The sequence below is a fragment of the Gekko japonicus genome, unplaced genomic scaffold, assembly GCF_001447785.1.
Source record: "Gekko japonicus isolate JY-2015 unplaced genomic scaffold, Gekko_japonicus_V1.1 scaffold386, whole genome shotgun sequence".
NCBI lineage: Eukaryota > Metazoa > Chordata > Lepidosauria > Squamata > Gekkonidae > Gekko > Gekko japonicus.
The window spans coordinates 257,197-284,073 of NW_015163100.1; the positions used below are offsets into that span (position 1 = coordinate 257,197).

Genomic DNA, 26,877 nt, shown 5'->3' on the forward strand with positions numbered 1-26,877 from the left:
GTGAAGAAGGTGGTGGGGGGAGAGGGCTGCCTAGGGTGAACTATACATACAAAGATAATTTCATTAATTTATTTATTTCTTTACACATGACTGAAAGTGATGTTACAGTACATAAGTTATTTACAACTGTGCAGTAACGTGTTGCAAAATAAATTATCTAGAAGGCAGCAAAAAGTACATTGTTAATGTATATAAAAACTGTACAGCTTTTTATGGGATACAATTTCTCTTTATAGGAGTATTGGCTCTTGTAGTGTTTTATTTTTATTTTTTCAAGTTATGTTCTCAGAAAGAGAAACGAAATGCCCAAGATTAAAGGAAAAATATATATATTTATATATATTTAAATATATATATATATATAAGTCCTTGCTCGGGGCCACGTTCCTGTACAGGGCCCGGTGGCTGCTGTCTCCCCACGGATTGACTGCTACCTGGAACACATCCTGGGTCCCGGGGCCAGCAGTTGGGCCCTCCCTGCTCCAGCTCTGGGGCCCAGCCCGGTGCCTTCCTGGTCAACTGATTTCACCGTAGTCTGGATGGAACGAGAGAAACGAAGGAAACCCCCCACCCCACCCACCCCACCCCACGGTTTCACCCCGCAGCTTCTCCAAGGGGAGATCCACCTGCAACCAAATGGGAAAATCGAAGCGCCTGACGTTGCCGCCCTTGTGAGTGTGTGACCAGCGCCGGCCGACTGCCCCCCCCCCAAAAGGCGGCTGGTGCGGCGTCGGGAGAGTGTCCCAGAATTGCTCCTGCTCCCGTCGGCCTCTTGTCCTCCCTCCCGTCCAGTCCACGCTGCCTGCCTGCCTGCCTGCCTGCCTGCCTGAGTCTTCAGCGACTCGGTGGGGGAGGAGCCGTCCTTTCCCTCTCCTGCTCCCTGGCGCACCGGGAGACGTGTCGTGAAGAAAGTGCCGCCCGTGTCCTCATGGGTCTTCCGCCTCCTCCTCTTCCGACCGGGGATTCATCAGCAAGCGGTTGGGGGGCGTGTGAGCACCTGCGCCCGTCCTCGGGGGGCACCCACCCACGCCAGTTTGCAGGGAGAATGTCTCCAGGTGCGGAACTGTCATGCCGGCAAGAGCACAAAGTCATCGTTCACGTCCACCATCGGCACGTAGAAGGAGGGCACCTCGTTCACGCCGAGCGACTTGTGGCCCGCGGGGTCCAGCTCCTGCACCTTCAGCTGCCACTCCATCCGCTGCACGGCGTTCAGAGCCGCCGCCTCGTGCTGCTGCCGCATCAACAGGCACGTCTAGACCGGGGAAGAAAGCCGAGCACAGTCAGCCGGGCGGAGCTGGGAGCAGTGCTCCCTCTAAGCTGCGGAGTCTTGTGAGCAAAGATTCTACTTGGTGAGCGACTGGCACTCAAGTCGTGAGTGAGCGATTTGGCTGCTGCCTAAATTAGTTTGCTCTGGAGCCCTCCTTCCTGAACTAGAGCATAGCTGTGCCACCCACAGTGCAAGGTGGCGAGGCAAGGCCGCCATGGGCACAGCCTGGCAGAGCTCATGCTGAAGAAGAGTCAAGGGCAACAATGGCAATGTTAGCGGGGGGCCCAGCGGGGCTCAGTTTTTTAGCCTCTGGCTCACACATTTTTGTCTTAGCTTGGGAAGGATGGTCTCCAGAGCAAACCAATTTAGGCAGTAGCCAATTCGCTCGCTCACAACGTTGATGCCAGGAGCTCACAAAGTAGGATTTTTGCTCAAAAGACTCCACAGCTTAGAGGGAGCATTGGTGTGTGTTTGTGTTGGGGGGGGTGTCTTTTTTTTAATGCAACACCCGGCAGCACCCCAGCCCTCCTTCCCCCTCTCAACACCGGAGGGATGGGCATCTTCTGGGGCAGGGCTCGCTTCCGGGAAGAACGCCCCCTCTGTCAAAATGGCTGGCCAAAGAGTGATTCACACATGGAACTCACTGCCACGGGAGGTGGTGGCGGCTACAAGCATGGACAGCTTCAAGAGGGAATTAGATAAGCATATGGAGCAGAGGTCCATCAGTGGCTATTAGCCACAAGGGATAGATAGGGACTCTGGGGCAAGTGATGCTCTTGTCTTCTTGGTGCTTGGGGGGGGGGGGCAACAGGGGGAGGGCTTCTGGTGTCCTGGCCCCACTGCTGGACCTCCTGATGGCACACTTGGTATTTTTGGCCACTGTGTGACACAGAGTGTTGGACTGCATGGGCCACTGGCCTGATCCAACATTGGCTTCTCTTGTGTTCTTATATGGAGCAGAGGTCCGTCAGTGGCTATGAGCCACAAGGTAAAGATAGGAACTCTCGGTCTGGGGCAAGGGATGCTCTGTATCCTTGGTGCTTGGAGGGGGGCAACAGTGGGAAGGCTTCTGGTGTCCTGGCCCCACTGCTGGACCTCCTGAGGGCACCTGGTATATTTGGCCACTGTGTGACCCAGAGTGTTGGACTGGATGGGCCACTGGCCTGATCCAACACTGGCTTCTCTTACGGGCACATTTGCAGAGTTTTCTCTATTAAAACATCATCAAACGAGAGAGAACCGCAGCTGGGGGTGGGGTGGGGAGCCCAGAAGGACAGGCACCCAGGTCTCGCACGCACAAGCCAGAAACCACCTGCACAGCTGAGAAGCGGCTGCTGGCAAAGCCAGAACGAGGGACTGAGGAATTCGCCGAGGGCCCAGTCCCAAGGAAAGCCAATGCGCCGGAGCTGCACGGAGGGTCCGTTATCAGAAAGGTCAATATTTTCCACCACTTGCAAGTGAGTTTGCCAAAGAAAACTGTGTACCAAAAGGGAGGGGGGCCCACGAAGGGCCTGCCAGGAAGGCTGACAAGGAGGGCGACCCGGTCGTGGCTGGCCTGGCTCCCAGAGCTCAAGCACGTGTGGGTGGACAGCCTCCCCCCAGTCCTCATTGGCTCACCCCAGGAGGAAGGAGAGGGGTTTTTTTTGGGGGGGGGGGCTGGTGAAGGGAGAGCACCGGGGGGTGCTGGTGCTGGTGGTGGGGAAAGAGGCAGAGGCGCTTCTAGAAAGCCAGAAGAGGCCCGTTTAGTGCTCCTTCCCGAGGTGGGGAAGTACCTGCCTCACGTGGGGAAAGTGAGTTCATGAGCACGTTCTTGTTCTTGGGCAAGGGCTCCTGGTGCCGAATGTGGAGGCGCAGCCCCTTCACAGGGTGGCCGGATGGCATCCTTCATAAAGACGGGGCCACGGTGGCATCCGCTGTCCTACCTACCCATCTCGCTCTGCTGGGGGAAAAGTCATTCCCAACCACATTCCAGATCGGCCCCCACCGCCAAAGGGCACGATGGGGTGTGTGTGTGCTTTAGTCCTCCCCCTTCGAACGCCCCGCCCTCCAAAGGTCACGATCTCCCAGCCCACTTCCTTCCTAAGAAGCAGAACTGGTCCAAGGTGGCCAGAGACCCCAACCGTGGCTGTGCCCCCCCCCGGTCTCCTCCTCTCCTCACCTTCATGCGCTCGTATTTGTCATCGACGTCCTGCAGCCAGGAAATGAACTGGCGGGCGTTGAAACGGTCTCTGACGGATTTGTTCTCGTCTCCCTGAAACACACAGAAATCGGGGGGGTGGGGGCAGAGATCAGATCGGATGCCCAGTCCCCCTCCTCTTCCCCTGCACAGAGAAGTTTGGAGTGTGCAGGGCCGCCCCCCCCCCAGACACCCTGCGCCAAGGACCAGAGGCAGCCCCCCACCTTCCTGAGCAGGAGCCTCACTCTCTACCCGCCCCTTGCAAGAACCAACCCCCCGCCCGGCTCTCCTGAGCTGGACCGCCCCCAAACTCGGAGCTTCTGCCTCCCTCCCTTCCTCCCTCCGCCTGCTGGGAACTGCTGTGCTGCAAATCAGACGCACAGATCAATAGAACGGGTGGCTAATAAATCCCCCCCGCCCCCGCTCAGGGCGCAGGGACTGACGTCTGCAATGCAGCACTCTGCTTTCCACGGAGATGACAGCTTTATGGCCGGCAAGCAGAGCCGTCTCTCCACGTGGCCGGCCAGCAGGAGGTGCTGATGTCACTGCTGGGCTTGGCCGCAGCCGCCTGTCCAGTCTCCTCCTGCTGCAAAGCAGCCGCCCCTTTGGCCGTCTGGCGCTGCTGAGCGATCCGCAGGGGAAAAGCCGCCTCAGCAGTCTGAGGCTCAGAGCCAGGCTCGTCCGCGTCCCTCCTCTGTTGGATCGGAATCCAAAGGCCACGCGACTCGCCGGGCCACAGAGAATGACCGAGAGACCGGCTGCCGGCCGGTCGTCTGGAGCCCTGGTCACGGGGCGCGGCTTGCAGGCGGGTCCCCGGCACGTCCTCGTGGCAGGCGCACAGGCAGCCCCTCTCTCCTCCGCCTGACGTGCGGCATCTCAGGCACGAGGCCCAGGCACCGGGGGGTGGGGTGGGTCAGAGCCCTCCCCTCCACCCCACCGTCCTCCAGGCTCCTTGGGGGGGGGCGAGGTCCCAGAGAGAGCCACACCCTCCTGGAGAGAGGCACAGACCTGACTTTCCAGAGGCATGTTGTACACCTCCGAGTCCAGCAGCATGGTGCACGCGCTGAAGGGGACTGCTTGGTTGGCGATCGTCCGCGCCGCCCGACAGTGCACCCGCAGGATCTCCTGCTCGCACGACACGATCAGCTTCTCCTGGGGAGAGGAGGGAGAGGGAGGGAGTCAGCCAGGGGGGGAGAAAGCCCCTGCCGCCCCCGTTCCCGTAGGGCAGGAGGGCGGGACACACAGCCTCGAGAAGGGGCCACGGGCACCCCGGACTGCCACTGCTCACCCGCTCAATGCTGTGCTGGAGCCGCAGTTTGCCACGGACAGCCTCCTGCTGCTTGAACAGCTCCTTGAGGGGCTCGGCCAGCGACGGAGGAGGAGCAATCTGGAAGACAGCGGAAGAAGCACCAGCGGGTCAGCTGCCCCCGGCGCCCCTCACAGCACCGGCCCCCGCAGGGAGGGCCAAAGGCAGCCGGGCACAGACAGGCCCACCGCCCGGCAGGGGCGCTCGTGGACCCTCCCCCCTTCCCTTTTTGTGTGTGTGTAAATATATTTATTTGATTTTATATTATAAGCCTATATCATGCATATAAACAAAAACATCAATCAGACTATATACAAATCCTATGACAGCACTTTTCCTTTCCAGCAACACAGAATAACAAACAGACCAAACATACAAGCCCCCTCCCCTCCCCTCCCCGTGGGCTTGTGGGAAGCACCCCAGTCAGCTGGTGAGTGGGCGGCAGCCGTGGGTCCCCCGTCGGCCAGAGATCGATGGGGGTTTGCCCCACATGTGCCCTTCTCAGAATGGGCACCGCTAGGGCCCCCATGCCACGTTTGGGCTGTTTCAGCATCCTCGAAGGATTCCTCGAGGGTGGCTGCGATGAGCCTCCCAAGGTCAGCGGAGCCGCTCCCCAAGCCTGCCGAGAAGGCAAGGGCTCGAAGGCCCCTCTCTGTCCTCCTCAGGAGCAAAGGGAAGGGTGATGATCAGTGGCTCCTTTGGCAGAAAAGGTCCAGAGGTGCTTGTTCCACGGATGCCCAGTGCAGGAGTCCTGGGGAGGGGCAGGAATTAAACCGAATGGCCCCGCGGCCCCTTCATAGGGGGATGAACTTTGAGAGCTGCTTACGTGGAAAGGCGGGATGGGAAAGTGAGTCCCAAGTCCATGCTTAGCAGCCTCTTGGCGAGGGATCAAAAAAGGTCACCCCGTGTGCGTGCCCGTGTGTGTGCGCGTGCGCGAGTGAGTGCTCAGAGCAGGGCTGACCCGACCATCCCCCCCCCCCGCATCTTGTCCAACCAGTTCAGCGGGCTGCCTTTGGCCCCCTCTGCAGGGGCCGGTGCTGTGAGGGGCGCGGGGGGGGGGGCAGGGATTAGCAGACTACTGGAGAATGGTTAAGAGTTAGAACGGTGCAAGGTAGAGATACTAAGAAATGTAATAAGCCAGTATGAGTGTTATACACTGTTGATATGAACTTCCAGTGTAGATTGGGAAAGACAGCATATAAACCGTTAAGGAAATAGAAATGGAAGCTTTTACTCAACACAGAGTTGAGGCTAAGGATAAGAGCCCGACAGCGTGCCCCTTCCCGGAAGAGGTGTGGCTCTTGGCCAGTGCTCCCTCTAAGATGAGTGAGTGTGAGCTAGCTCAGAGTTTATTAGCCTCCGGCTCACAGATTTTTGTCTTGGCTTGGGAAGGAGGGCTCCAGAGCAAACTCACTGATGCAGCAGGAAAATCGCTTGCCCACAACTTTCATGCCAGTCACTCAACAAGTAGAACTTTTGCTCACAAGACTCCACAGCTTAGAGGGAGCATTGCTCCTGGCCCCTGTGCCCCGCCTGTGCGTCTAGGCAAGCAACCACTAACAGAGGAGGGGCCTTCAGCTGGGCCCTGGAGGGGCCTTCCCAGCCTCGCGCCCGCACCCCATACCGCAGGCGGGGGTGCGTTCCCACCCACCCTTGCTGAAGAGGCAGGGCTTCTGCTCAAAGGCCACTAGAAGGCGAAGCAGGCGGCCGCTACTCACCACTGGAATGTGCAGTTTGCTCAGAGGCTTGCCGTCCAGCAGGTAGGAGCCCGTGTACGTGACGTACTCCGCGTAGCACTGGGGCGCCTGGGGGGTGATGCAGCAGAGGATTTTCCGCTTCTCCTCGATCTTCTTCCGGATCTGCAGGTATTCAAAGTACGGATTGGAGCGGTCGCTGTGGTAGGGCTCGATGGCGTCCAGCTTAATGGCGTCCACGATGGCGGCCAGGGTCTGCTGGATCATCTCGCGCGTCTGCTGGGTGGAGGTGTGGATATGCTGCTGCAGCTGCTGGTTGGAGCGCTGGAACCGGCGCTTCCGCGGGTGCTGCGCCTGGGCGTCCTCCTCCTCCGTGGCACGCCCCTTCGCCCGCGTGGTGGGGGCCGGAGTGGGGGGGAACTCCTTTTCAGGGGCCGCGGCGTTCTGCTTGTTCTGGTTGGCCAGCATCTGGGCTCGGTTCCTGGTGATGCGCTGGGGGATCTCTTCGATTTTGGGGGGCTTGGGGGCTTCGGCCACCGGTTTTGGCGGCGGCTCTGTGGCCTCTGGCGGAGCCTCGGCTTGGGAGGCAGGGACCTGGCTGGCGCCCTTCGCTGGCGCCCCATCGTCCGCCTCCGCGCTCTCGGTGCGGCTGGCTTGGCTCGCGCCGGTTTGAGAGCCGCTGTCTGAGTCCTGCAGGTTTTGGGGCGTCTCAGATTCTTTCAGGCTCTTTGATTCTTGTGCCCCGGCTACCTCGGGCACTCCTTCGAGCAAGCCCCCTTCACACTCCTGCTCGTCGGCCGGTGGTTCTGGCTCCCCGGGCGAGGCACTCTGCTGGGTTAGCGTCGGCTCCTCCTGCTCACTCACGGCCCCCGGGGCCCCCCCGCCGTCCACAAGCCCAGCTCTGGCCATCTCCGGGGTGCCTTCAGCAACCACCCCGGCCATTTCATCCTCCTCTGGAACGTCTTTCGCTTGCAGGGGCAATTCCGGTAACGAGAAGGGGCCAAGGTCCAAGTCGTCTTCCGAATTTGCGAACGAGTCCGGCCACGAGACCGGCTCCTCGGCACCGACTGGGGCGACAGTGCTGCTCTCCACCTGGGTGTTCTCCAGAGCACTAACCGCCTCTGCCTGGGGCTCTGCTGGCAGGGTAACAGGCTGCAAAGGCATATCGGAGGCTTCTTCCGGGCTGGGCTTGCAGCCGCTGAAAAACGTGTCTAACCTAGCAGGGGACTCGGCAAACGCAGCCTGTTGTTCTGCAGCCACCACTTCTACCGGGACGGCTCCTCCAGCGTCTTCCTTTGCCTTATCCAGCCCCGGCTCGGCCACCACCAAGGGGTATGATACGGGGGAGACGGGGTAAGGAGATTCCGCGGCAGTGACGGGCCCTAGAGCGGGATGCACAGTGTCAGGAGGGCAGAAGGGCTTAGGGGACTCGGGGCCCTGCTGGGGAGACTTCATGAGGAGTTCCGATCCCACCAACCAGCTCACCGGGTGGTCAGAAGCACCGCCCATCAAGCCCGGAGGAAGGGGCGGGTCCAGGCTCCTTGCAGGAGGGGAGTCCCACTCAGCACTGCTCTGTTCTGGAACGCCGGAGCCAAATGGATTCTCCTCGGTCGGCGGCAGGAAGCTGGACTCTGGTGGCATGATCGAGGCTGTCGCCTGCTGCTCTTCTGTGGCATCCAGAGGCAGGCCAAGGTCTGGTGGGAGGGCGCTTTCAACAGAAGGGGCAAGCAGCTCGTCTCTGTGGGAAGGGGACGATTTTGCCTGCAATCCAGAAAAGACACTTTCAGGGGACTGGACAACGTTGCCGACAGTTCCTGGAGCGCAGTGCAACGAGTCTCCCTTGGGAGATGGGACTCCATAGTCAGGGGAATAATACCCCGGAGACAAACATGGGAACTTCTCCATGGGAACGGAGGGAAGAGGGACTTTCTCTTCCATCAAGTGCTGAACGGGAGAGTCATAGTTGGAGGTGGCCGGGACACTCTGCTGCCTGAAGAATTTGTCCCCAACACTGAACTCCTCCTCCGGGGCTCTCCGGATATCCGCGGACATTGAGCGGTGAAGGTTTGTAGAGGGAATGGTCCTTGTTGGGGTCTGACTTGGGTTCTCGGGGAACCCACTCGGAGGATTGGAGTACCTGTCGAAAAAGGACGGAGAACACGCGTTCATGGACATGGTGGATATGGGCAGGGAATGCTGGGAGTCGGCACAGTCGAACATCAGTTCTGCGTAGTCCTCGGTGCTGCACGAGGGTGTCCTGGGCGTCTGCATCACCTCTTCGTAGCTTGGGCAAGAGACGACAGATGCTGGGGTTGGGACCCCCGTCGGCCGGTTCTGATCTGGCCTTGGAGAAGCAGGTAGGATTTCTTTCAGCTGGGGACCCGCGATCCAGTCCTTGGAATCCGCCCCGACAGCGGGCTGAGACTTGCTCTCTGGAGACACGACTGGAGCCAGTGGCCCCAACTCCTTGAGTTTCTTGTCCTTCAGCTGAGGGTCGAGCACAGCGGGTTTCTTGGTGGCCAGGTCCAGGCTCCTCTTGCGCACGTCCTCACTGGCCTTGGCTTTGTCCTTCAGTTTGGGGTCCCCGGATCTGTGCCTCATCTTCTCCATTTGTTTCATTCTCTCTTTGTGCCTCTTGTGGCGCTCCTCGATCTCCAGGTCTTTCTGGCTCAGCATCCTCTCGAAGCTGGTCATCATCAAGTCCCCGTCTCCCAGCAGCTTCTCCCGGGGCCTGATGTCCTTCTTGTTGCCCTCTTTGGTTAGGGTTATCTTGTCATTCCCGTTGCTCATTTTGAGACTCTCCGCCTTGTCCTTTTCTTGGTTTTCCTTGAGTCTCTCCTTCATCTTGAGATCGTTCAATTTGGGCGGCTCCTCTTTCGACTTCTCCTTAAGGGCGATGACTTGAGAGCCATCCTTGTCTTTGGCCGGCTTCTGCTCCTCTTTGTGGTGCTTGAAGAACCCTTCGGCGTGTTTGTCTCGGTGCTTCTCTCTCTCCTCTTTCCACTTCTCTTTGTGCCGGTCCCTCTTCTTCTTCTCTTTGGCTGTACTGACCACACTGGGGCCATAGGCCTTGTCCTTTTCCCCCTTCTTGGGAAGTTCTCTTTCAGAGTCGTTTTTGTCTTTCTTGTCAGAAAACAAATAGTCCATGTTTTTGTCCAGCTCGTCTTCCGCCTCGGTCTTCATGCCATAGGAAATGCCAAAGCCTTCTCCGTCCAGAGAAAAATCTCTCTCGTACTGAGCAGAGTCCTTCCTGTTGGAGTCCTTGAACTCCTCGGCTTTCTCCTTCTTCTCGCCTCTCTCTTTCTTGGCTTTGTCCTTTTCATGGCTCTTCTTGGAGGAGGAGGAGGAGGAGTGCCGGTTCCTCTCCCGCTCCTTGAGTTTATCTGGCAAGCAAGGCAGGGGCTCTTTGCATTTCTCCTCAGAGGCATCGACGAGAGACAGGCTGGTGCAGTCGAAGAGGCTCGTGAGCACCGGTTCTTGCCCTCGGTCGGTGAAGCTGTCGGAAGAAATCTCGCTCATTTTGTCATTGGAGTCATCTCGGTACTCGTTCAGGGCTTCTTCTTCCAGCTTCTCCAGCAAGCTCTTCTCCGGCTCTCCGCTTTTTGAAGACCGCTTCTCCTTTGCGTACTCCTTCTCCAGCTTCTCCTTGTGCCTGCTTTTCGCCTTCTCTTCTCCTGTATGCTTCTTTTCTGCCTTCTCGGGAAGCTTCTGCTTGGCCTTCCGTTCTGGAGCTGAATCTACTGAGCTTCTCTCTTTCCTCTCTTTGTACTTCTCTGCAGAGTCTTTGTCCTTTTTCTCTTTATGTTTCTCGAAGGAGCATTTGTCTTTTTTCTCCTTCCCACCCTCGGCCAGTCCTTTGTCCTTCTTCTTCTCTTTGGACTCCTTGTCTTTCTGCTTCTCGGTCGAATGCTGCCGATCAGAGGAATATTTCCTGTGCTTGTCAGGGAGATAAAGGTCTCTCTCAGCTGCCAGGCCATCATCTTTGTCTGGCAGACTCTCCAGCCGATGCAGGTCGCTCCCGATGCTCTCTCCCAGTTTGAATCCACCCAGGCTGTAGTCCTCCTTCTCGTCCTCACTTTCATCCGTGAAGATGTCGAGGATGCTGTACCAGTTTTTCTCCCGGCCTTTCTTCTCCTCCCTTCTTTCATGGAAGTCCTCTCTATCCCCAGAAAAGTTCTTTTCCTTCTTCTCTTTGAGCTGGTCTAAGGAAGCCTTTCTCTCTTTATCTTTGCTGTGAGGATCTTTGTATTTCTCCTTTGCATCTTTCTTCTCTTTAAAGCCTTTGTCCAATTCTTTGTCTTTCTGGGTTTTTTCAGCCAGAATCTTCTCATTTCTCTCTTTGTCTTCTGCTTTGGATTTTTCCTTATACTTTTCTGATTTTAATTTTTCTTTCTTGTCCTTCTCAGGCATGTCCTTCTTCTCCTTTCCAGAATGATGCCTCTCCCAAGACTCCACGTTTTTCCCACTGAATTCAGGATCAGATTTTTCTTTGAAGAATGCTTCACAGCCATAGTCTTTGAATTCATCCCTGTAAGAGTCGTCTTGTTTAATTTTAATATCTTTCCTGTCCCTAGAGCCATCGGACAAGTCTCTTCTCTCTTTGTTGGCTTCAGCAGCATCCTTTTCCTTCCTCTCCTTGAAGCTTTCGGCAGAATCCTTCCTTTTCTTGTCCTTTTCAGGAAGATAACTAGGGATACCTTTATGCTTTTCGGGTTGGTCCTTCTTCTTTTCCGAGTTTTTCTCAATATATTCTCTGTCTTTCTTTTTCAGAAAACTGTCTTTTTCGTTGCGCTTCTCGTTGTATTCTCTCTTATCTTTTCCTTTACTCTCCCGCTTCTTCTCTTTCGCCTCCTCCTTCACTGTTTCGATGATGAGTTTTGCCACAGTGTCGTTTTTCATTTCCCTGTAGTCCGTCACGGGCGAGTCCCAACTGTCCTCTCCTTTGAAATCAAAAGATGAATCGGACGACAGATCCGAGAACCACCGGTCCTGTGGATCATCAGAGAGGCTGCACTTGGTGTCTTCGCTTTCCTGAAACTGGTTCTTAGTAGTAAAGTCTTCAAAGCTGGACTCCTCTCGATAACTTTTGTCTTTTCTACATTTCTCTTTCTCCTCTTTCGTGGTTTTCTCTTTCTCTGGCTTTGCCAGTTTTTCTTCTTTCAGTTCGTTCTTCTTTTCAGCCTTGGATTGCTTGTCTTTGGATTTCCTCTTCCGGTCCTCCTTGTGCATTCGAGGCTTCTCCTCTTTAGGTGACTTCTCCTTGAGGGGTTTCTCTTTTTCCAATCTGCCGGTCTTTTCTTCTCTGAAAGATTTGCTGATGTCTTTGTTGGTGTCCTTTGCTTTTTTCAATGACTTCTCTTCTTTGGAATTTTTCCCAGTTTCATCTTTAAACAGCCACTCCTTCTCCTCAGATTTAGTTCTGAGGAATTTCTCTTCTTTCTTGAACTGCTCCCGCTCGTGCTTGAGCACCTTGAGTTTGCTTTCAACGGAGCTTTCAGTCTCTACAATCAAAGCCTTTTCAGGTTTCTGCTTAGAGTCCTCATACTCAAAAGGAAAGGCCTTGATTAGCTTAATGTCTTGGGCCCCGGGGCACTGGCCCCGCTCCTTGTTTTTGTGTTTATGTTTGGTTTTATGCTTTTTTACAACTTTCCCTTCCTTGTCCAGCTTTGGAATTGCCCCGTCAACACTGGCATGGAATGAATTCTTTTTCTCCACCACCATCGCTGGCCCGTGCTGGGCTCGTTTCTTGTGCTCCTGTTTCTTCCGCACAGGCTTTAGTGACTCCAAGCTGGAATCCTCTGACGTGTAGTCCGACTCGCTGGTCAGCCTTGTCCGCGTTGAATCGGATAAAGAGCTGACATCTGACCAGGCAGGAGAAGAGACAGTTTTCCAGTTGTCTGTCCTCCAGTGCTTGGAGTGCTGTTCTGTAAGGTTTGAGTTATGCTTCTGTGACCCCAGACTCCCGTGGGAAGAGGCGGAGGAGGCAGAAAGGGAATTAAACAAGGATGACTCCTTTAACACAAACCTAGAGTCTTTTACACAGGTAGCACTTTGTACAGAGTCTCTGTCATCCTCCTCGCTCTCCAGGTTTTCACTCTCTGACTCAGAAGAACAGAATTTGTCATTTTTTTTGCCAAACCGAACCTCCTTGCCCTTTGCCTCCTTCTTGCGTTTCTTCTTCACTTTGTTTTTCTCTTTCTGCTGTTTGGCATTTGACGGTTCTCGAGTCTTGCTGCTGGGAAGGACGGAGTGAGTCGTCAGCCGCAGCTTCTCCCCTGTCCCCGCAGCGATGCCGGCGTCCTCGTCGTCGGACGTGTCTGAGAGGATGCGATGGGCTGCTTTCTTTGGTGTGATTGTGCTGTTTTTAGGATAGGGCTTTACTTCCATTTTGGGGATGGAAATAAAACTATTTGCTTTAGTCTCTTTCCTGTAATCCTTTTTCAGCAAATGTTTATCGTCGACTGGGGGGACCCTGTCCTGCTCATCATCCTCGTCGAATTCGTACTCGTCCTTGACGGGCGTGATGGTTTTGGGGGGCTCCTGATTCTTGGCCTTGTGCTTCAGGCCCTTCTCAAACTCGGAGTCCGTGTTGTTGCCATCGATGGAGCTGGACGGTGCAAACGAAGGAGCGTCTTCCTCTTCTGAGCTCTCTGGGAAAACAAGAGCACAGAGTGAGGGTGAGGCACAACAGCTGCCGTCCCCCCCTGAGCTAGCAGCATCCTTTATGGAACCTGCCCACAATACCTGGACGGATAACCTATCTTCCATGTGCAAAGCATAGCTGCAGAGGCTCTACCTACACAGCGGTCAGAGAGGTCCTCTGGAATAAAAGGCCAGAGCCGCGCAGGGAGTCAACGGCAGGAGTCCGTTTGGAGCATCTGGGCAGAAAGGGTGCAAATCCAGTGAGAGACGTGGCTCGGTAACATCTACTCATTCCACGAGGGACTGCACCCAAAGAGCTGCAGCACAGCCAGAAGTCTGCCATGCCCAGTCGACCGCCACAGAGACACGCCGCATCCATTCCCCACGGAGGCACCCGTTTGTTTATTATTATTTTTTTAACAGGAGTATTGGTCAAGCTTTGCATTCGGGTGGCAGATCGGGGTCCATCTCTGGAGCACCTCAGAACTACAGAATAACCACTGAACCTCCACCACACATCCCCGCATCTTGGGCAAAAGGGCTGAGAAAGGAGGGCGACCTGCCTAAGACAACCCAGAGAACAGACGGCAGCAGTGAGACTTCCGTCAGGACGTCAGAGCTCTTATCCAGTCCGCCCCTTCTTTGTGTCGACTCCATCAATTGCCAACAGGTGCTAATCATCTTGCCCTCCAATTTTAATCTTCCTCTCCTACTCCCTCTTCCAGCCCATAATCATAGAATCATAGAATGTTAGAGTTGGAAGGGACCTTGCAGGTCATCCAGTCCAACCCCCCTGCACTCTGCAGGAGCAGAGCCGAAAGATAGCCCTACAACATACCCGAAAGATGGTCGTCCAGCCTCCGCTTGAAAACGTCCAGCGAAGGAACATCCACCACCTCCCGAGGCAGACTGTTCCACTGCTCAACCACTCTTACAGCTAGGAAGTTTCTCCTGATATTTAGCCGGTAACGACTCCCTTGTAATTTCCACCCATTAGATCTAGTCTTGCAATCCGGAGCAAGATAGAATAGATCTGCTCCATCTTCTACATGACAGCCCTTCAGACTGCAATCCTGTCCCCTCTAAGCCTTCTCTTTCCCAGGCTAAACAGACCCAACTCTTTCAGCCTTTCCTCATAAGGCTTGGATTCAAACCCTCTCACCATCCTGGTTGCCCTCTTCTGTACACGCTCCAGGTGAAGCCTGACCATAGCAGAATAGAGTAGAAGTACCATCTTTTCAACTCTACAGATACTACAACGCAACTCTCAGCCAGCGCAGCCCAGAAAGAGATGGCGCGTGCCTGCCCGCCTCTGCACCTTTCCTGGCCTAGGGAAAGGTCGTTTTTACCATGCTGGTAAACCAAGCATGAAATTACCGCATGGCATCGGTGATGCTGGCAAGCAAACCAGGGAACAGTGGCAGCTGATGGCTAAGGGAGTACTTGAGTGGCGCGGGATGGGACAGGGGAAAGACACACCAAGCAAGTCTCTTTCCCCCCGTTTCTACCATGCTCTTGTATGTATCCGGTGGCCGTACCAATCCGCATATTGCACGGTTCAGCGCAGTCAGTGGGAAATACTGGAACGAAGTCACCCCCCTCTCCACCCCTTTCATGCTTAGCTGGTGGGTATGCCTTCAGAGGCGGCGAGGCGCTGAGAAAAAGGGAGGGAGGGAAGATAACTGACCGCTCGAGAGATCTCCAACAGAGGTGCAAGCAGAGCATGGAAACGGGGGGCCTCCTGAACACTGGGGCAAAGCACTAAGCATGCAATCCTAGTTTCCTTCTGCACTGTCGACTCCAGGACAAAGGACCGTGCAGCACCCCATGTCACGTTGCCCTGGCGCCTTCCCTGGACCACTTGTTCAGGCGCTGACCTCCAACGATGGGCACACAATAACAGGGCATAAATGCAAAAGTCAAGGGGCTGAGGTCATCAGGAAAGCTCACGAGGCAGAGAGGAAAGCTCACGACCAAAGGCTTGAAGGTGAAATCCTTGCACATTCTTGGACTGGTGGCAGGCTGGGGGGGAATCCATCTAGGCAGTTGCGTGAGTGAGTGCATGCCCTTTTGGATTTTGGGGAATTAGATGCGATTTGCTGGAGGGGCCCCAATGGCCACGTTTCGGAGAGGCTGCACTTTCTAGCCACCCCCCATTGTCTGAGCCACACCTGTGCTGGGCCCTTCACACCACACAGCCTTACCTGTGGAACTCTCTTCGCTGGAAGGATACGTGGCCTTCCCAAGCAACAGGTTCACCATGGTTGGGGAATTCGCTACTTTTAACGGCGTCTCTCCTCTCCTGTTAAGCTGATGAGCGTTTCCTCCATAATGTAACAACAGTTTCACCACCTGTGTAAAGATAAAAGTCTTGGTAAACTGCATCAGAATTAGACGCTCACATCCTGTATCGGAGGAAGCCGAAATGAACGTCCCCCTACAGACTGGCAAGCCACTTCACCACCTCCCAGTGGTCAGGCAGCTGAGTGGAACACGGCCCACGGGCAGAGGCTGTGTGGCTCAGTGGGAGAAAACGGGCGTGGCACATATGAGGCTCCAAGCCCATCCACAGACACCAAGAGGGTCAAACAACAGGGCAGAGGAAGAAGTCTGCCAGCGGTCTCCAAAGGCTGCCACCAGGGCTGCCGCCAGCCAGCCAGCCAGCCTAGGACACGCAAGGCTGGATGAACCACAGATGGGAATAAGTATCTTATCCTTCTACAGACACCCCTGGCCTTACCCCGCTTTTCTCTCTTGCTTTCAAGGACCAAGCAGGGCAGCTACGCGCCAGACACCTGAAGACAAGGACACCATGGCATGTGTCAAGAAGGCAACGAGATACTGGCTGATGCGACAGTTGGGGTGTCGAGTTAATCCCAGCAGGTTCTTTGTGTTAGGAACAAAGAGGAAGCGGAACGAGCTGGAGGGAAGAGTAGCCAGGAGGGGCTACCGAGGGTCCTTTAGGGGCCAGGGACAGGAGACAGTCTTGACAGACGAAATCTGGGGGAAGACAGTCTGAGCCGGCTTAAGAGCTACGGGTTCAAGAACTGACCTTGTAGTGCCCGTTGCTGGCTGCGTCATGCAGCGGAGTGTCATCGTCCAAGCCCTTGGTGTTCACCTCGGCCCCTGCGGCGAGCAACTGTTTGGCGACGTCATAATAACCCCGGTTGCATGCCTCGTGCAAAGCCGTCCAGCCTGCCAACGGGGACACAGACAGACACGTGACAGGGACGGCCTATTCCAATCAGGAACCGTGTCACAGTGGAGCCTCAAGGGATGACGCTGGCTGCCAACACCGTGGCTTGGCTACAGATCCACTGCCCGGCCCTGCATTCACATCAGAGAGCAGGTGCTTGCCTGGCATTTTGCCCATTCAGGCTTTTGTCTGACGATGCAATAGATCTACTCCAGCTCCAGTATAAATGAGTAAAGAACAAATGTTTAGCAAACTGAGAAAACGGAGCCCACCCGCCCACCTACCCCCCCCAATCTGAGCTACAGGTTTGTTCTCTCCTCATCTTCTGCAGGGATGGATGCACCTGCTGGAATGTGGTCAGCTTGCCGCTGCTCAGAACTGCCACTCCCACTGGAACCTGAACGGGTGAGACACAGAAGACAAACCAGCCCCCTGACAGGACTGCATGGGTTTCCGGGGGCCGAGTGGCCCTGGGGGGCAGGGAATGCGGCAGCACAGACACAGAAAGCGCTCGTCTCAGGCAAAGCACCGCAGTGTTCCCTCTAAGCTGAGTTAGTGTGAGCTAGCTCACAGTTTTTTTTAGCCTCCGGCTCACACGTTTTTGTCTTAGCTCAGGAAGGAGGGCTCTAGAGCAAACCAATTGATGCAGTAGCCAAATCGCTCGCTCACAACTTTAATGCCAGTAGCTCACAAAGCAGAATTTTTGCTCACAAAACTCCACAGCTTAGAGGGAACACTGAACAGCGGCTAGCTGTCCTTGGGGCAGTCCCTGCGAGGGAGCCAGCCATGCTCGGAGTCCCCCAAAGGAAATCACTGGGGACGGGAACACGCTACAGTTGGGAACCAGCGCTTGGCACGCGCGGGGCTGAAGGCCAGGCACCTGCTGCGTGCTGAGCGTGTGTTCCAGACTGAGCCTGTCCACAACCGTGCTGGGCCTCTTCACTCTCACGAACGCAGTGCTAAGATGGCAAAGAGCACTCCCTACATCGCCCAGCTAAATCAGCACACCCCGCACAGAGGAGGAGGAGGAGGGGGAGGAGGAGGAGGACCACCCTTGGGAACACACCGAGCTCTGGTGGGGAAACAAGGACTGGGAAAGCCACTGTTCCTTGCCCAGTCCTCTGAGGCCTCCAGCCCCAGAGGGAGGGAAGCCTTTTGCGTCCTCTCCCTCCCCGCCGCAGGGTTACCTGCAAAGTCTTTCACGTTGACGTCTGCGCCCTCAATGATGAGCTCCTTGATGCGTCTGGCATCCCCTCGAATCGCTGCCCGGTGCAACCTAGTCTCTCCCCGTTCGTTTCTCTTGTTTACTTTATCTTTGGTTTTGGAGGCAGAGTTAGGAGTTCCCTTCTGACAAACTGTGGACTGAGAGGGATGCTTTGGTGTTGTATCTACTGCTGGCGGAAGAGACAGGAAGAAGAAGAAGAAGAAGAAAACACGGGTGAAGGAGGAGCTCTGTCCAAAGCCACCACCCCAGAGCCTTTAGAGGGAGCTCTTGCCATATATTTCAATCCTGCCATCAAGCCTGCGTGGGGGAGGGGGGAGTTAATCTTCCAAGGCGAGAGAGGAATGCCTTGAGCCTCCTCCTCCTTTGCACACACAATGGAGGCATTAAGGGGAGGCTGTGAGGAGGCAAAGGCAAGGGGAAGCAGCTGTGGCGTCTATGGGGGGGGGGCGCGAGACCCACGGGAGGAACCAGGACTCCCTCCACAGGAGCTGCAAGCTGACCAGTCTGAGGAGGCCCCACAAACTCACTCAGCTTCACACACGAGGGGGACCATGGAGCTTGGCGTGATGCACCTTACTGGATGTTTCTGAGAGGCGGCACCCACACAAACCCTCCAAGGCCCCCACAAGGCATCCGTCTCAAGAGCTGGCGGTCCATACCGGGGCTGTTGGCCGACTCCTCCGCTGTCATCTGCATAAGAAGGGCGACCTGCTGGCGCTCGGAGAGCGGGTAGCCTGCACGGATTCCTGAAAGGCCCATCCCAAAGAGCAGGCTGGGCTTCCGAGCTGCAGGCTCCTTTTTAATCCTCTTCCGTTCAGGACCCTGCTTTTCTGTTGAAGGGGGAAGAGAGAGAGGGGGGGGGGAACAACCTGTATCACTGAAATCCATTCATTTTAAAGGCATTTGCTAACCGGAGCTTCCTCTGTAGAGGCTAATCTTCCAGAGAGCGGGAAAGAGCGCTGGAAGCTCCGCTCCTGAGACAGCCGGCCTTTAAGAACAGAAGAGCCCTTTGTCTCAGATCAGGCAAGCAGAGTTTCTGGATGGAACATCTGTCAGCCTCCCTATATCGGGGGCTCCTCAGATCATGAGAAAGTGCACTGGCAGCCCATCTCGTCTGTTTCTGGCTTGGGTTAAATTCATAGGTGACACAGTACTTTGGGGAGTAAGCCATTTTGTTGCAGGCTAAATTTGGCTTGGACTGAAACCAGTGTTCCCTCTAAGATGAGTGAGTGGGAGCTAGCTCACAGTTTTTTAGCCTCTGGCTCACACATTTGTGTCTTAGCTCAGGAAGGAGGGCTCCAGAGCAAACTAATTTGTGCAGTAGGCAAATGGCTCACTCACAGAGCAGAATTTTTGCTCACTCCACAACTTAGAGGGCCCATTGACTGAAACCCAAAGGCCTGAACCAAGTACAGATTAAACAAGATGCTTGACATGCTAGGGGGTAAATCTCCAGCCCCGTGTGGGCTTTGCTGTGTGGAACCAATGTGGGGCAGAAGTTACAATTCTGGCCTAAGACTGGAAAGACCTGGGTTCAAATCCTTACTCTGCCATGAAACTTGAGCCACTCTCCTCTGCACCCTAACCGACCTGCCCTCATGAGGAGGAGGAGGAGGAGATTGGATTTATACCCTGCCCTTCAACTTGGCATCTCAGAGCAGCTTACAATCTCCTTTCCCTCCCCTGTGAGGTAGGCGGGGCTGAGAGAAGTCTTTCCAGAACTGTCCTTGAGAGAACAGCTGACAGAACTACAGCTTGCCCAAGGTCACCTAGCTGGCTGCAAGTGGAGGAGTGGGGAATGAAACCCGGTTCTCCCAGATTAGAGTCCGCGCACTTAACCACTATACCAAACTGGCTCTCCAAAGCTGAGGAGGGGAGATGTATGTCCGCTGCCCTGTGGAAGAGTGTACGAAAGGGGGGCAGACGGACAGGTATGCAAATGGTCTCCTGCGCCCTGGCCTGGTGGAGGAAGAGCCACAATAAATGAAATAAAATGAATAAATAAATAAATAAATAAATAAAATAATTGTAGTAATGAATGTTGGACAAGGACCTGGGAAGCCCAGGCTCAAGCTCGCTGGATGACTCCAGGTCAGTCCCTCTCTCCACCTAGCCTACCTCACAGGGTCATTGTAGCAAATTAAAAGGAGAAGGGGAGACCAGTGCGCAAGATGTGCGCTGGGTTCCTATGGGAGGGGAGCACAGTATAAGTATCTAAATAATTAAATCCAGGTGCAGGATATTAACACCGGAACAACAACAAGAAGAGTTGGTTTTATACCCTGCTGTTCACCACCCAAAGGAGTCTCAAACTGGCTTAAAATTGCCTTTCCCCTCCTCTCCCGATAACAGGCACCTTGTGAGGCAGCTGGGTCTGAGAGAGCTCTGAGGGAACTGTGAATGGCCCAAGGTTGCCCAGCTGGCTTCATGCGGAGAAGTGGGGAATCAAACCCAGCTCTCCAGATTAGAGTCTGCCACACTTGAACACCACACCACAGCTGGCTCTCGGCAGCACGCATCTAGCCGTGGGAGAATCCCCCAAGCTGCTGAGGTGAATCCCATCAGTCCCTTGCACCTGCCTCTGTGCATAAGAACATAAGAGAAGCCCATGTTGGATCAGGCCAATGGCTCATCTAGTCCAACACTCTCTCACGCAGTGGCCAAAAATACCAGGTGCCATAAGGAGGTCCATCAATGGGGGCAGGACACTAGAAGCCCTCCCACTGCTGCCCCCCCCCCAAGCACCAAGAATACAGTGCATTACTTGCCCCAGCCTGAGAGTTCCTATCTATACCTTGTGGCTAATAGCCACGGATGGACTTCTGCTCCATATGCTTATCCAATTCCCTCTTGAAGCCGCCCATGCTTGTAGCTGCCACCACCTCCTGTGGCAGTGAATTCCATGTGTTAATCACTCTTTGGGTGAAGAAGGACTTCCTTTTATCTGTTCTAACCCGACCGCTCAGCAATTTCATTGAGCGCCCATGAGTTCTTGTATGGTGAGAAAGGGAGAAAAGTACTTCTTTCTCTACCTGCTCTATCCCATGCATAATCTTATAAACCTCAATCATGTCACCCCTCAGCTGTCGTTTCTCCAAGCTAAAGAGCCCCAAGCGTTTTAACCTTTCTTCATAGGAAAGTGTTTGAACCCTTTTATCATTCTAGTTGCCCTTTTCTGCACTTTTCCCAATGCTATAATATCCTTTTTGAGGTGTGGTGACCAGAACTGTACACAGTATTCCAAATGAAGTCACACCAATGATTTATACAGGGGCATTATGATATTGGCTGATCTGTTTTCAATACCCTTCCTAATAATCCCCAGCATAGCATTGGCATTTGCCACGTTGAAGCCCACTCGCCCATCCTCGACAGATCCTTTTGGAGTGCCTCACAATCCTCCCTGAACAACTTTGTGTCGTCTGCAGATTTAGCCACTTCACTGCTTACTCCAAATCATTAATAAACAAGTTAAAAAGCTTTGGACCAAGTACTGATCCCTGCGGTACCCCACTGCTTACCACCCTCCACTGAGAAAATTGCCCATTTATACTCACTCTTTGTTTCCTATGAATTAGTCAGTTTTTGATCCATAAGAGGACTTGTCCTTTTATCCTGTGACTATTGAGCTTACTTAGGAGCCTTTGATGAGGAACTTTATCAAAAGCTTTCTGGAAGTCAAGGTAAACAACATCTATTGCCTGATGAACCCCTTTCCACAGAACCTGTGACTGGGGAGAAAGAACTTGCAGGCATGCTGCCCTCACTGTCCAGGACTGTGAATAAAGCTGCCTTTGGAGGAATGTGCTGCACATACACACGACTCAAGTAGGCAAGGATTCTCCTCTTTTGGGGGGGATATGAGGGAACCAAAGTTTGCCGGCACGCGTTTCATGTGGAGGTCGACTGGCACATGGAAAATAGTAAAGGTAAAGGTTCCCTTGCTCGAAAGCCAGTCGAATCCAACTCTAGGGTTGCTTGTACTCATCTCCGTTTCAAAGCCGGAGAGCCAGCGCTGTCTGAAGACGTTTCCATGGTCATGTGGCCGGCATGACTAAACACCAAGGCGCACGAAACACTGTGACCTTCCCACTGAAGTGGTACCTATTTATCTATTGGCAATGTCTTGCTTTCGAACTGCTCGGTTGGCAAGAGCTGGAACTAGAGACGGGAGTTCACTCCGTCATGCGGCACACTCGGGTCTCGAACTGCTGAACTACCGACCTTCCACAGCCTGCAGTTCAGCGTCTTAAACCACTTGAGCCACCGCATGGAAAATGCACAGACCTGAAAGAACCCTCTCTGCCTTGCCCCAAGCTTGACCCGCCGCCCCAAAGCCCCTTCCAGGCGACTCCACGACAACAGTCTGGTGGCGAATCCCAAGAAGCTAAGAAGCAACCCTGGCACAGTCCCGAGGGCTGGCCAGATCAGCCGACCGAGATAAGGAAACGGAATAGTTACACATTTGCCATTCGGCACACACAGCTGCTGCCATGTGGAGGCCAGGTGAGCCACACGCAAACAGGTGCCCTGCTTCCCGTTCCAGAGCAAAGGGCAGCGAGGGGCTGGTTGTGGACTCCTGGGGTAAAGGGCAGGCCTCCCCGCACCCTCCCACTTCCACCGTTCTGCTTCGGGCGGGCGACGTGGCTGCAACGGGCGCTCCTAGAGGGCTCGGCCAGGCCCTTCACCACCCACGTCGGAAAGCACTCCCCGACCCCCACCGTGCAGGGCATCTCTTCCTGTGGCCCCTGTTTCTGCTCCAGAAGTCTCGCCCTCTCCCTCAGTCTTGGGAAGGGTTCCTGGCAAGCGAGATTTCTCCACCTAGGAGCCGGCTGCTTTCAGCAGACGGGTCTTGGAAACAGTGGGAAACCTCCCCCACAGCAGGCGGGCTGCCTCCCCCCCTCTGCCCTCCAGCGAGACCTGACAGAGTGATTTGCTACCCCATTTCCTCTCCTGAGTCACCCCCCCCTCCAATGCGCAAATCTTGAGGGGAGCTGGGATTCATATTCCCCCCTCAGCAGCTTTCTAATTTCCTCCTCACCAGAATCGTTATCTCCACCAAGCCCCTTGAAAATTAATGTGGTCATTTTCCGTTTCCTCCCTTGTTCAGGTGCTGACTAGCTACAGGAGGGACGCGGGAGCCACAGATCTGCAGGCTCCTCTCCGGACTCCAGCCTGCAAGCAGCATGAAGACTGCCAGCCTCAGCAACATGCCCCCCCCATCATATGAAAGGTTGTGGGCCCCCCCCCAAAAAGGAAGAAGTGTGTCCCCTGCTTAAGTTCTACGGAAAGAGCAGAGAAAACGTCTGGGAAGACATGTTATTTTTATGCACTGACAGTTGCAGGGTCAGACAGTTATTTAATGGCAGAGGCGGCATTCGCAGACATTAGTGCTCTCGTGGAGCTCCCTCCAAATAAGTACAGGTCGATCCATAAATCCGCTGCCTGGCTGCTGCGGTTAAACGGCTAAGGGTGAGCATGGCGAAACTGAAACCCTGGCAAGACAGCAGTCCTGCCAGCTGGGAAGGCTGAAGTCTGGGAGGACACTGCCCCTCCCACACGGAAGGGGGTCCAGCTGGCCCTTAAGAACAGAGAGCTTCTACCACTCCCATCAATATCGCTGGAGAAGCCAAGTTAATGCAGCTGCAAAGAATGCTTTCTCCCATCTTCACTTAGCCAGGAAGATGGCCCCCTCTTTTGAAGGTTCCTCTTGGCTACTTGGATCCATGCCACAGGGACCTTGAGACTGGACTACTGTAATGCACTCTTCCTGGGTCTGCCCCTTGAGGTCAACTTGGAAACATCAGTTGGTACAGAATGCCACCTCTCAGTTATCGTTGGGAGCGAGGCAGAGCATGCACCCTTTCTGCAGATCAGTTACTGGTTCAGTTCAAGGCACTGGTTATCGTCTACAGAGTCCTTCTTGGCCTTGGCCCCTCGGATCTATGGGACTACCATCGCAGCAAACAGGTAAGATCAGTTCTCTGGTGTGACCCCGCCTTGTGGGATGGCAGGCCTCAGGAGGTCAGGAAAGGCCCCATGCAAACTTGTTCAGGAGGGCATTTTTATACAGGTCACAGCACAATAATGTGATTCAGACAGGCCCTTTTAAAAAGAAGAAGAAGAGATTGGGTTTATACCCTGCTCTTCTCTACCCAAAGGAGTCTCAGAGCAGCTTACCATCTCCTTTCCCTGTCCTTCCCACAACAGACACCCTGTGAGGTAGGTGGGGCTGAGAGAGCTCTCTCGAGAACTGCCCTTGAGAGAATAGCTCTGAAAGAACTTATGACTGACCCAAGGTCACACTAGCAGCTGCATGTGAAGGAGTAGGGACTCAAACCTGGTTCTCCCAGATTACAGTCTGCATTCTTAACCACTACACCAGAAAAAAAAAGGAGTACAGGACTGTGTATGCTATGAATTATATATTTGTTATATGCATTCTCTTGCTCCTATTGCGTTGCTTTCTGATCTTCTGCGCTGCTTGCAATAACGTGTCTGATCCTTTTTTGCGCTGTTTCTAATTTTCATTAACACTAGTCCTATTGAACTCCTTATTACATTTCTCAGGCTATTTGATGACATTGTTTTACAACACGTCATATACGTCTGGAGGCTGAATGAGAAAGGGGGACTATAAAGGAAAATTGAGAGATCTTACATGCTGACACACCTCGCTCGGTACAAGCAAAGTGGTCATGCTGCCGATGTGCACATCACATGATCTATCAGCCAATGTTCCCTTTTTCCACAGAGCTTTTCTTAGTAAAAAAAAATTTCATGCCAGGCGGAAACCTAGTCCTGACAAGCCTAATTATGCTTCAGTAAAGCCAGAATATGATGGGAGAGCCCTGGGGAATAGGGCAGTCAAGGAGCTAAAGGAGCCCTCTGAACACATGGTTCCACATGCAAGGGAAGGGAGCCACACGGCCACATCACCGGAAGACTGCATCTCTCCCACAGCAGACGCACAGGGGCTGACCTGTTTTGCATGGCTTATGGAACGAGCAGCGTATGCATTAGGTGCAACTGCTCTCTGGCCCCAGAAGGGCGTGTCCGACATAAGCAGCGGTCCACAGTAAGCTCACACGTCAAATGCAACACATGAACTCACTAAGGGAGATGGAGAGACCAGGCAGACGAGTTATCCCAGGCACTGGGTAGCACCAACTGAGACACTAAACTAAGTATGTTAACTTATATTTTTGGCATGCCAAGAAACAGAAACTTGCATAAGAACCGGCGCTTTGCAAAATAAAAAGAAGTGTGATTATTTTACTGATCGCTGCTACTTGTCAGAACACAGCTCTGAAATCTAAGATTCAGAAAATATGTTTCTTTCAGCTAAGGAAGTTCCCTTGCCTCTTCCATTCTGCCAGACCTAAGGAGGTAGCTAGGGTAGTCACAGATGAGAACACACGAACACATGAAGCTGCCTTATACTGAATCAGACCCTGGGTCCATCAAGGTCAGTCTTGCCTACTCAGACTGGCAGCTGCTCCCCAAGGTCTCAGGTGGAGGTCTTTCACATCACCTACTACCTGGTCCTTTTTAACTGGAGATGCCGGGGATTGAACCTGGGACCTTCTGCATGCCAAGCAGAGGCTCTGCCACTGAGCCATGGCCCCTCCCAACACACATGAAACAAAGAATCAGACCGTTGGTCCATCGAGGCTAGTCTTGCCTACTCAGACTGGCAGCTGCTCCCCAGGGTCTCAGGCGGAGGTCTTTCACATCACCTACTACCTGGTCCTTTTTAACTGGAGATGCCGGGGATTGAACCTGGGACCTTCTGCATGCCAAGCAGATGCTCTGCCACTGAGCCACAGCCCCTCTTTACAGCCCTCCAGGGTCTCAGGCAGAGGTCTTTCACATCACCTGCTGCCTGATGGTTTCCACTGGCAATACTGGGGATTGAATTAAGAACCTAAAAGCCTAACTGAATCCAAATTGAATGGTCCATTAATAAAATAACCAAATATGAAACATAATACTTATCACATACAAACCCCCCATATATTTATTACAAAATGAATAAAAACAATTATAGGCCCAAATATAGCCTCAATTCAGATTAAAATCATACCGTTATCTCAAACACAGACCATGTGCAACCCCGACCCAACGTGTTTCAGCCTTATGGCCTTCTTCAGTGGTCAAGTGTAGTTATTACACTTTGCAGTAATATTGCAATAATATTACTTTGCAGTAATTGCAATAATATTAACAATTGCAATAATATTAACAATAAGTACTCAACATAGGACCAAATTAGAATTGTTTTCTAAACAATGTCCATTTCTAAAGGTAGAGATATAATTAAGAGGCCTCATGTGAAATCACCTTCTGCCTTAGTCAGGTACATGTATCTTGAGCGGCCATTCAGTTGTGTACCTTCCTGTACTGGTCCAAGGAAAATCTATTGCCAGTGCAACGTAGTAGTCTATAGCAGTGGTGTCGAACTCATTTGTTACGAGGTGCAAACCTGACATAAATGTCACTTTGTCGGGCCGGGCCATGTGTGCCATCAAATGTAATGCCGGATACGGGAGATATAACATGTATAAAGGACAGCAGCTGCTAAACTCTCGAGTTGGTGTATCCTCACTGCAAAGCCCCATGGGCAGGGAGGGGGTTCCAAAGAAAAACCCACATGGGCGGACTGGAGACCTAGCAGTGCAGAGCTGGGCAGATTCTCCCTCACTGCTTGACTGCAGCAGACGAGGTTGTTCTGCCATGCAGAAGCCACAATCAGAGTGGCTCCGCCCACTCCCCCGAGCAATCTCCTGTCCCCTCCCTCGCGCTAGTTGCTTATGGGCTGCATAAGAGCCCTGCAAGGGCTGCTTCCGGCCCTCGGGCCTTATGTTTGACACCCCCGGGTCTATAGCATAGATACTGGGGACTGGACCCGGGACCTTCGGCACGACAAGCAGATGCTCTCCCCACTGAACATCAGCCCCTCCCCAAGACATCCAAGGAGCTCCGTCACGGCAAGCAGGGCTGGAACTATCTTGTTCCACTAGAAGGAAAAACCCTGATGCTGCTGTCCCAAAGGCAGCAATGGCACCAACACAACTGAAGGCACAACGGAACCCAGTGCAAGAAAGGACACCCCCCCCCTTCAATAGCTTCAGGGCAGAGAACCATCTAAAGACAGGAGATGCTGTTGGACTGCAAAAGCCAGCCAGGGCACTGCCTGGATAGGAGCCTGCCGAGAAGCCCCCTGCCCAGCCTGAGCCAGAGTAGAAGAGAGGGGGACAAGTTAATCAAACAGAAGGCCCTGCCACGCTTCTTTGGTCACTTACACGGGATGCCCCACTCGGATCACCCCAGGCCACTTCTCTGTTTTCATCGTGAAAGCTGCACTATTT

The 26,877-nt window shown here is 53.9% G+C and overlaps 1 protein-coding gene across 3 annotated transcripts in view; it reads right to left on the reverse strand.

The window, feature by feature from the left end:
* Nucleotides 1-841: 841 nt before the first annotated feature.
* The window catches only part of ANKRD11 (ankyrin repeat domain 11), a 211,701-nt gene continuing 185,665 nt past the window's right edge, over nucleotides 842-26,877 (reverse strand). For 2 of the 3 annotated variants that reach the window (XM_015406702.1, XM_015406703.1), the window contains exons 4-12: nucleotides 18,166-18,336; nucleotides 17,469-17,675; nucleotides 16,138-16,280; nucleotides 15,290-15,437; nucleotides 6,468-13,093; nucleotides 4,732-4,830; nucleotides 4,452-4,595; nucleotides 3,426-3,518; nucleotides 842-1,252 (exon numbers count right to left, since the gene is read on the reverse strand). In XM_015406702.1, coding sequence (XP_015262188.1) covers nucleotides 1,067-1,252; nucleotides 3,426-3,518; nucleotides 4,452-4,595; nucleotides 4,732-4,830; nucleotides 6,468-13,093; nucleotides 15,290-15,437; nucleotides 16,138-16,280; nucleotides 17,469-17,675; nucleotides 18,166-18,336 — 7,817 coding nt within the window. In that variant the 3' untranslated portion in view covers nucleotides 842-1,066. The remainder of the gene's footprint in view (nucleotides 1,253-3,425; nucleotides 3,519-4,451; nucleotides 4,596-4,731; nucleotides 4,831-6,467; nucleotides 13,094-15,289; nucleotides 15,438-16,137; nucleotides 16,281-17,468; nucleotides 17,676-18,165; nucleotides 18,337-26,877) is intronic. The other variant, XM_015406704.1, reaches the window with a different exon arrangement.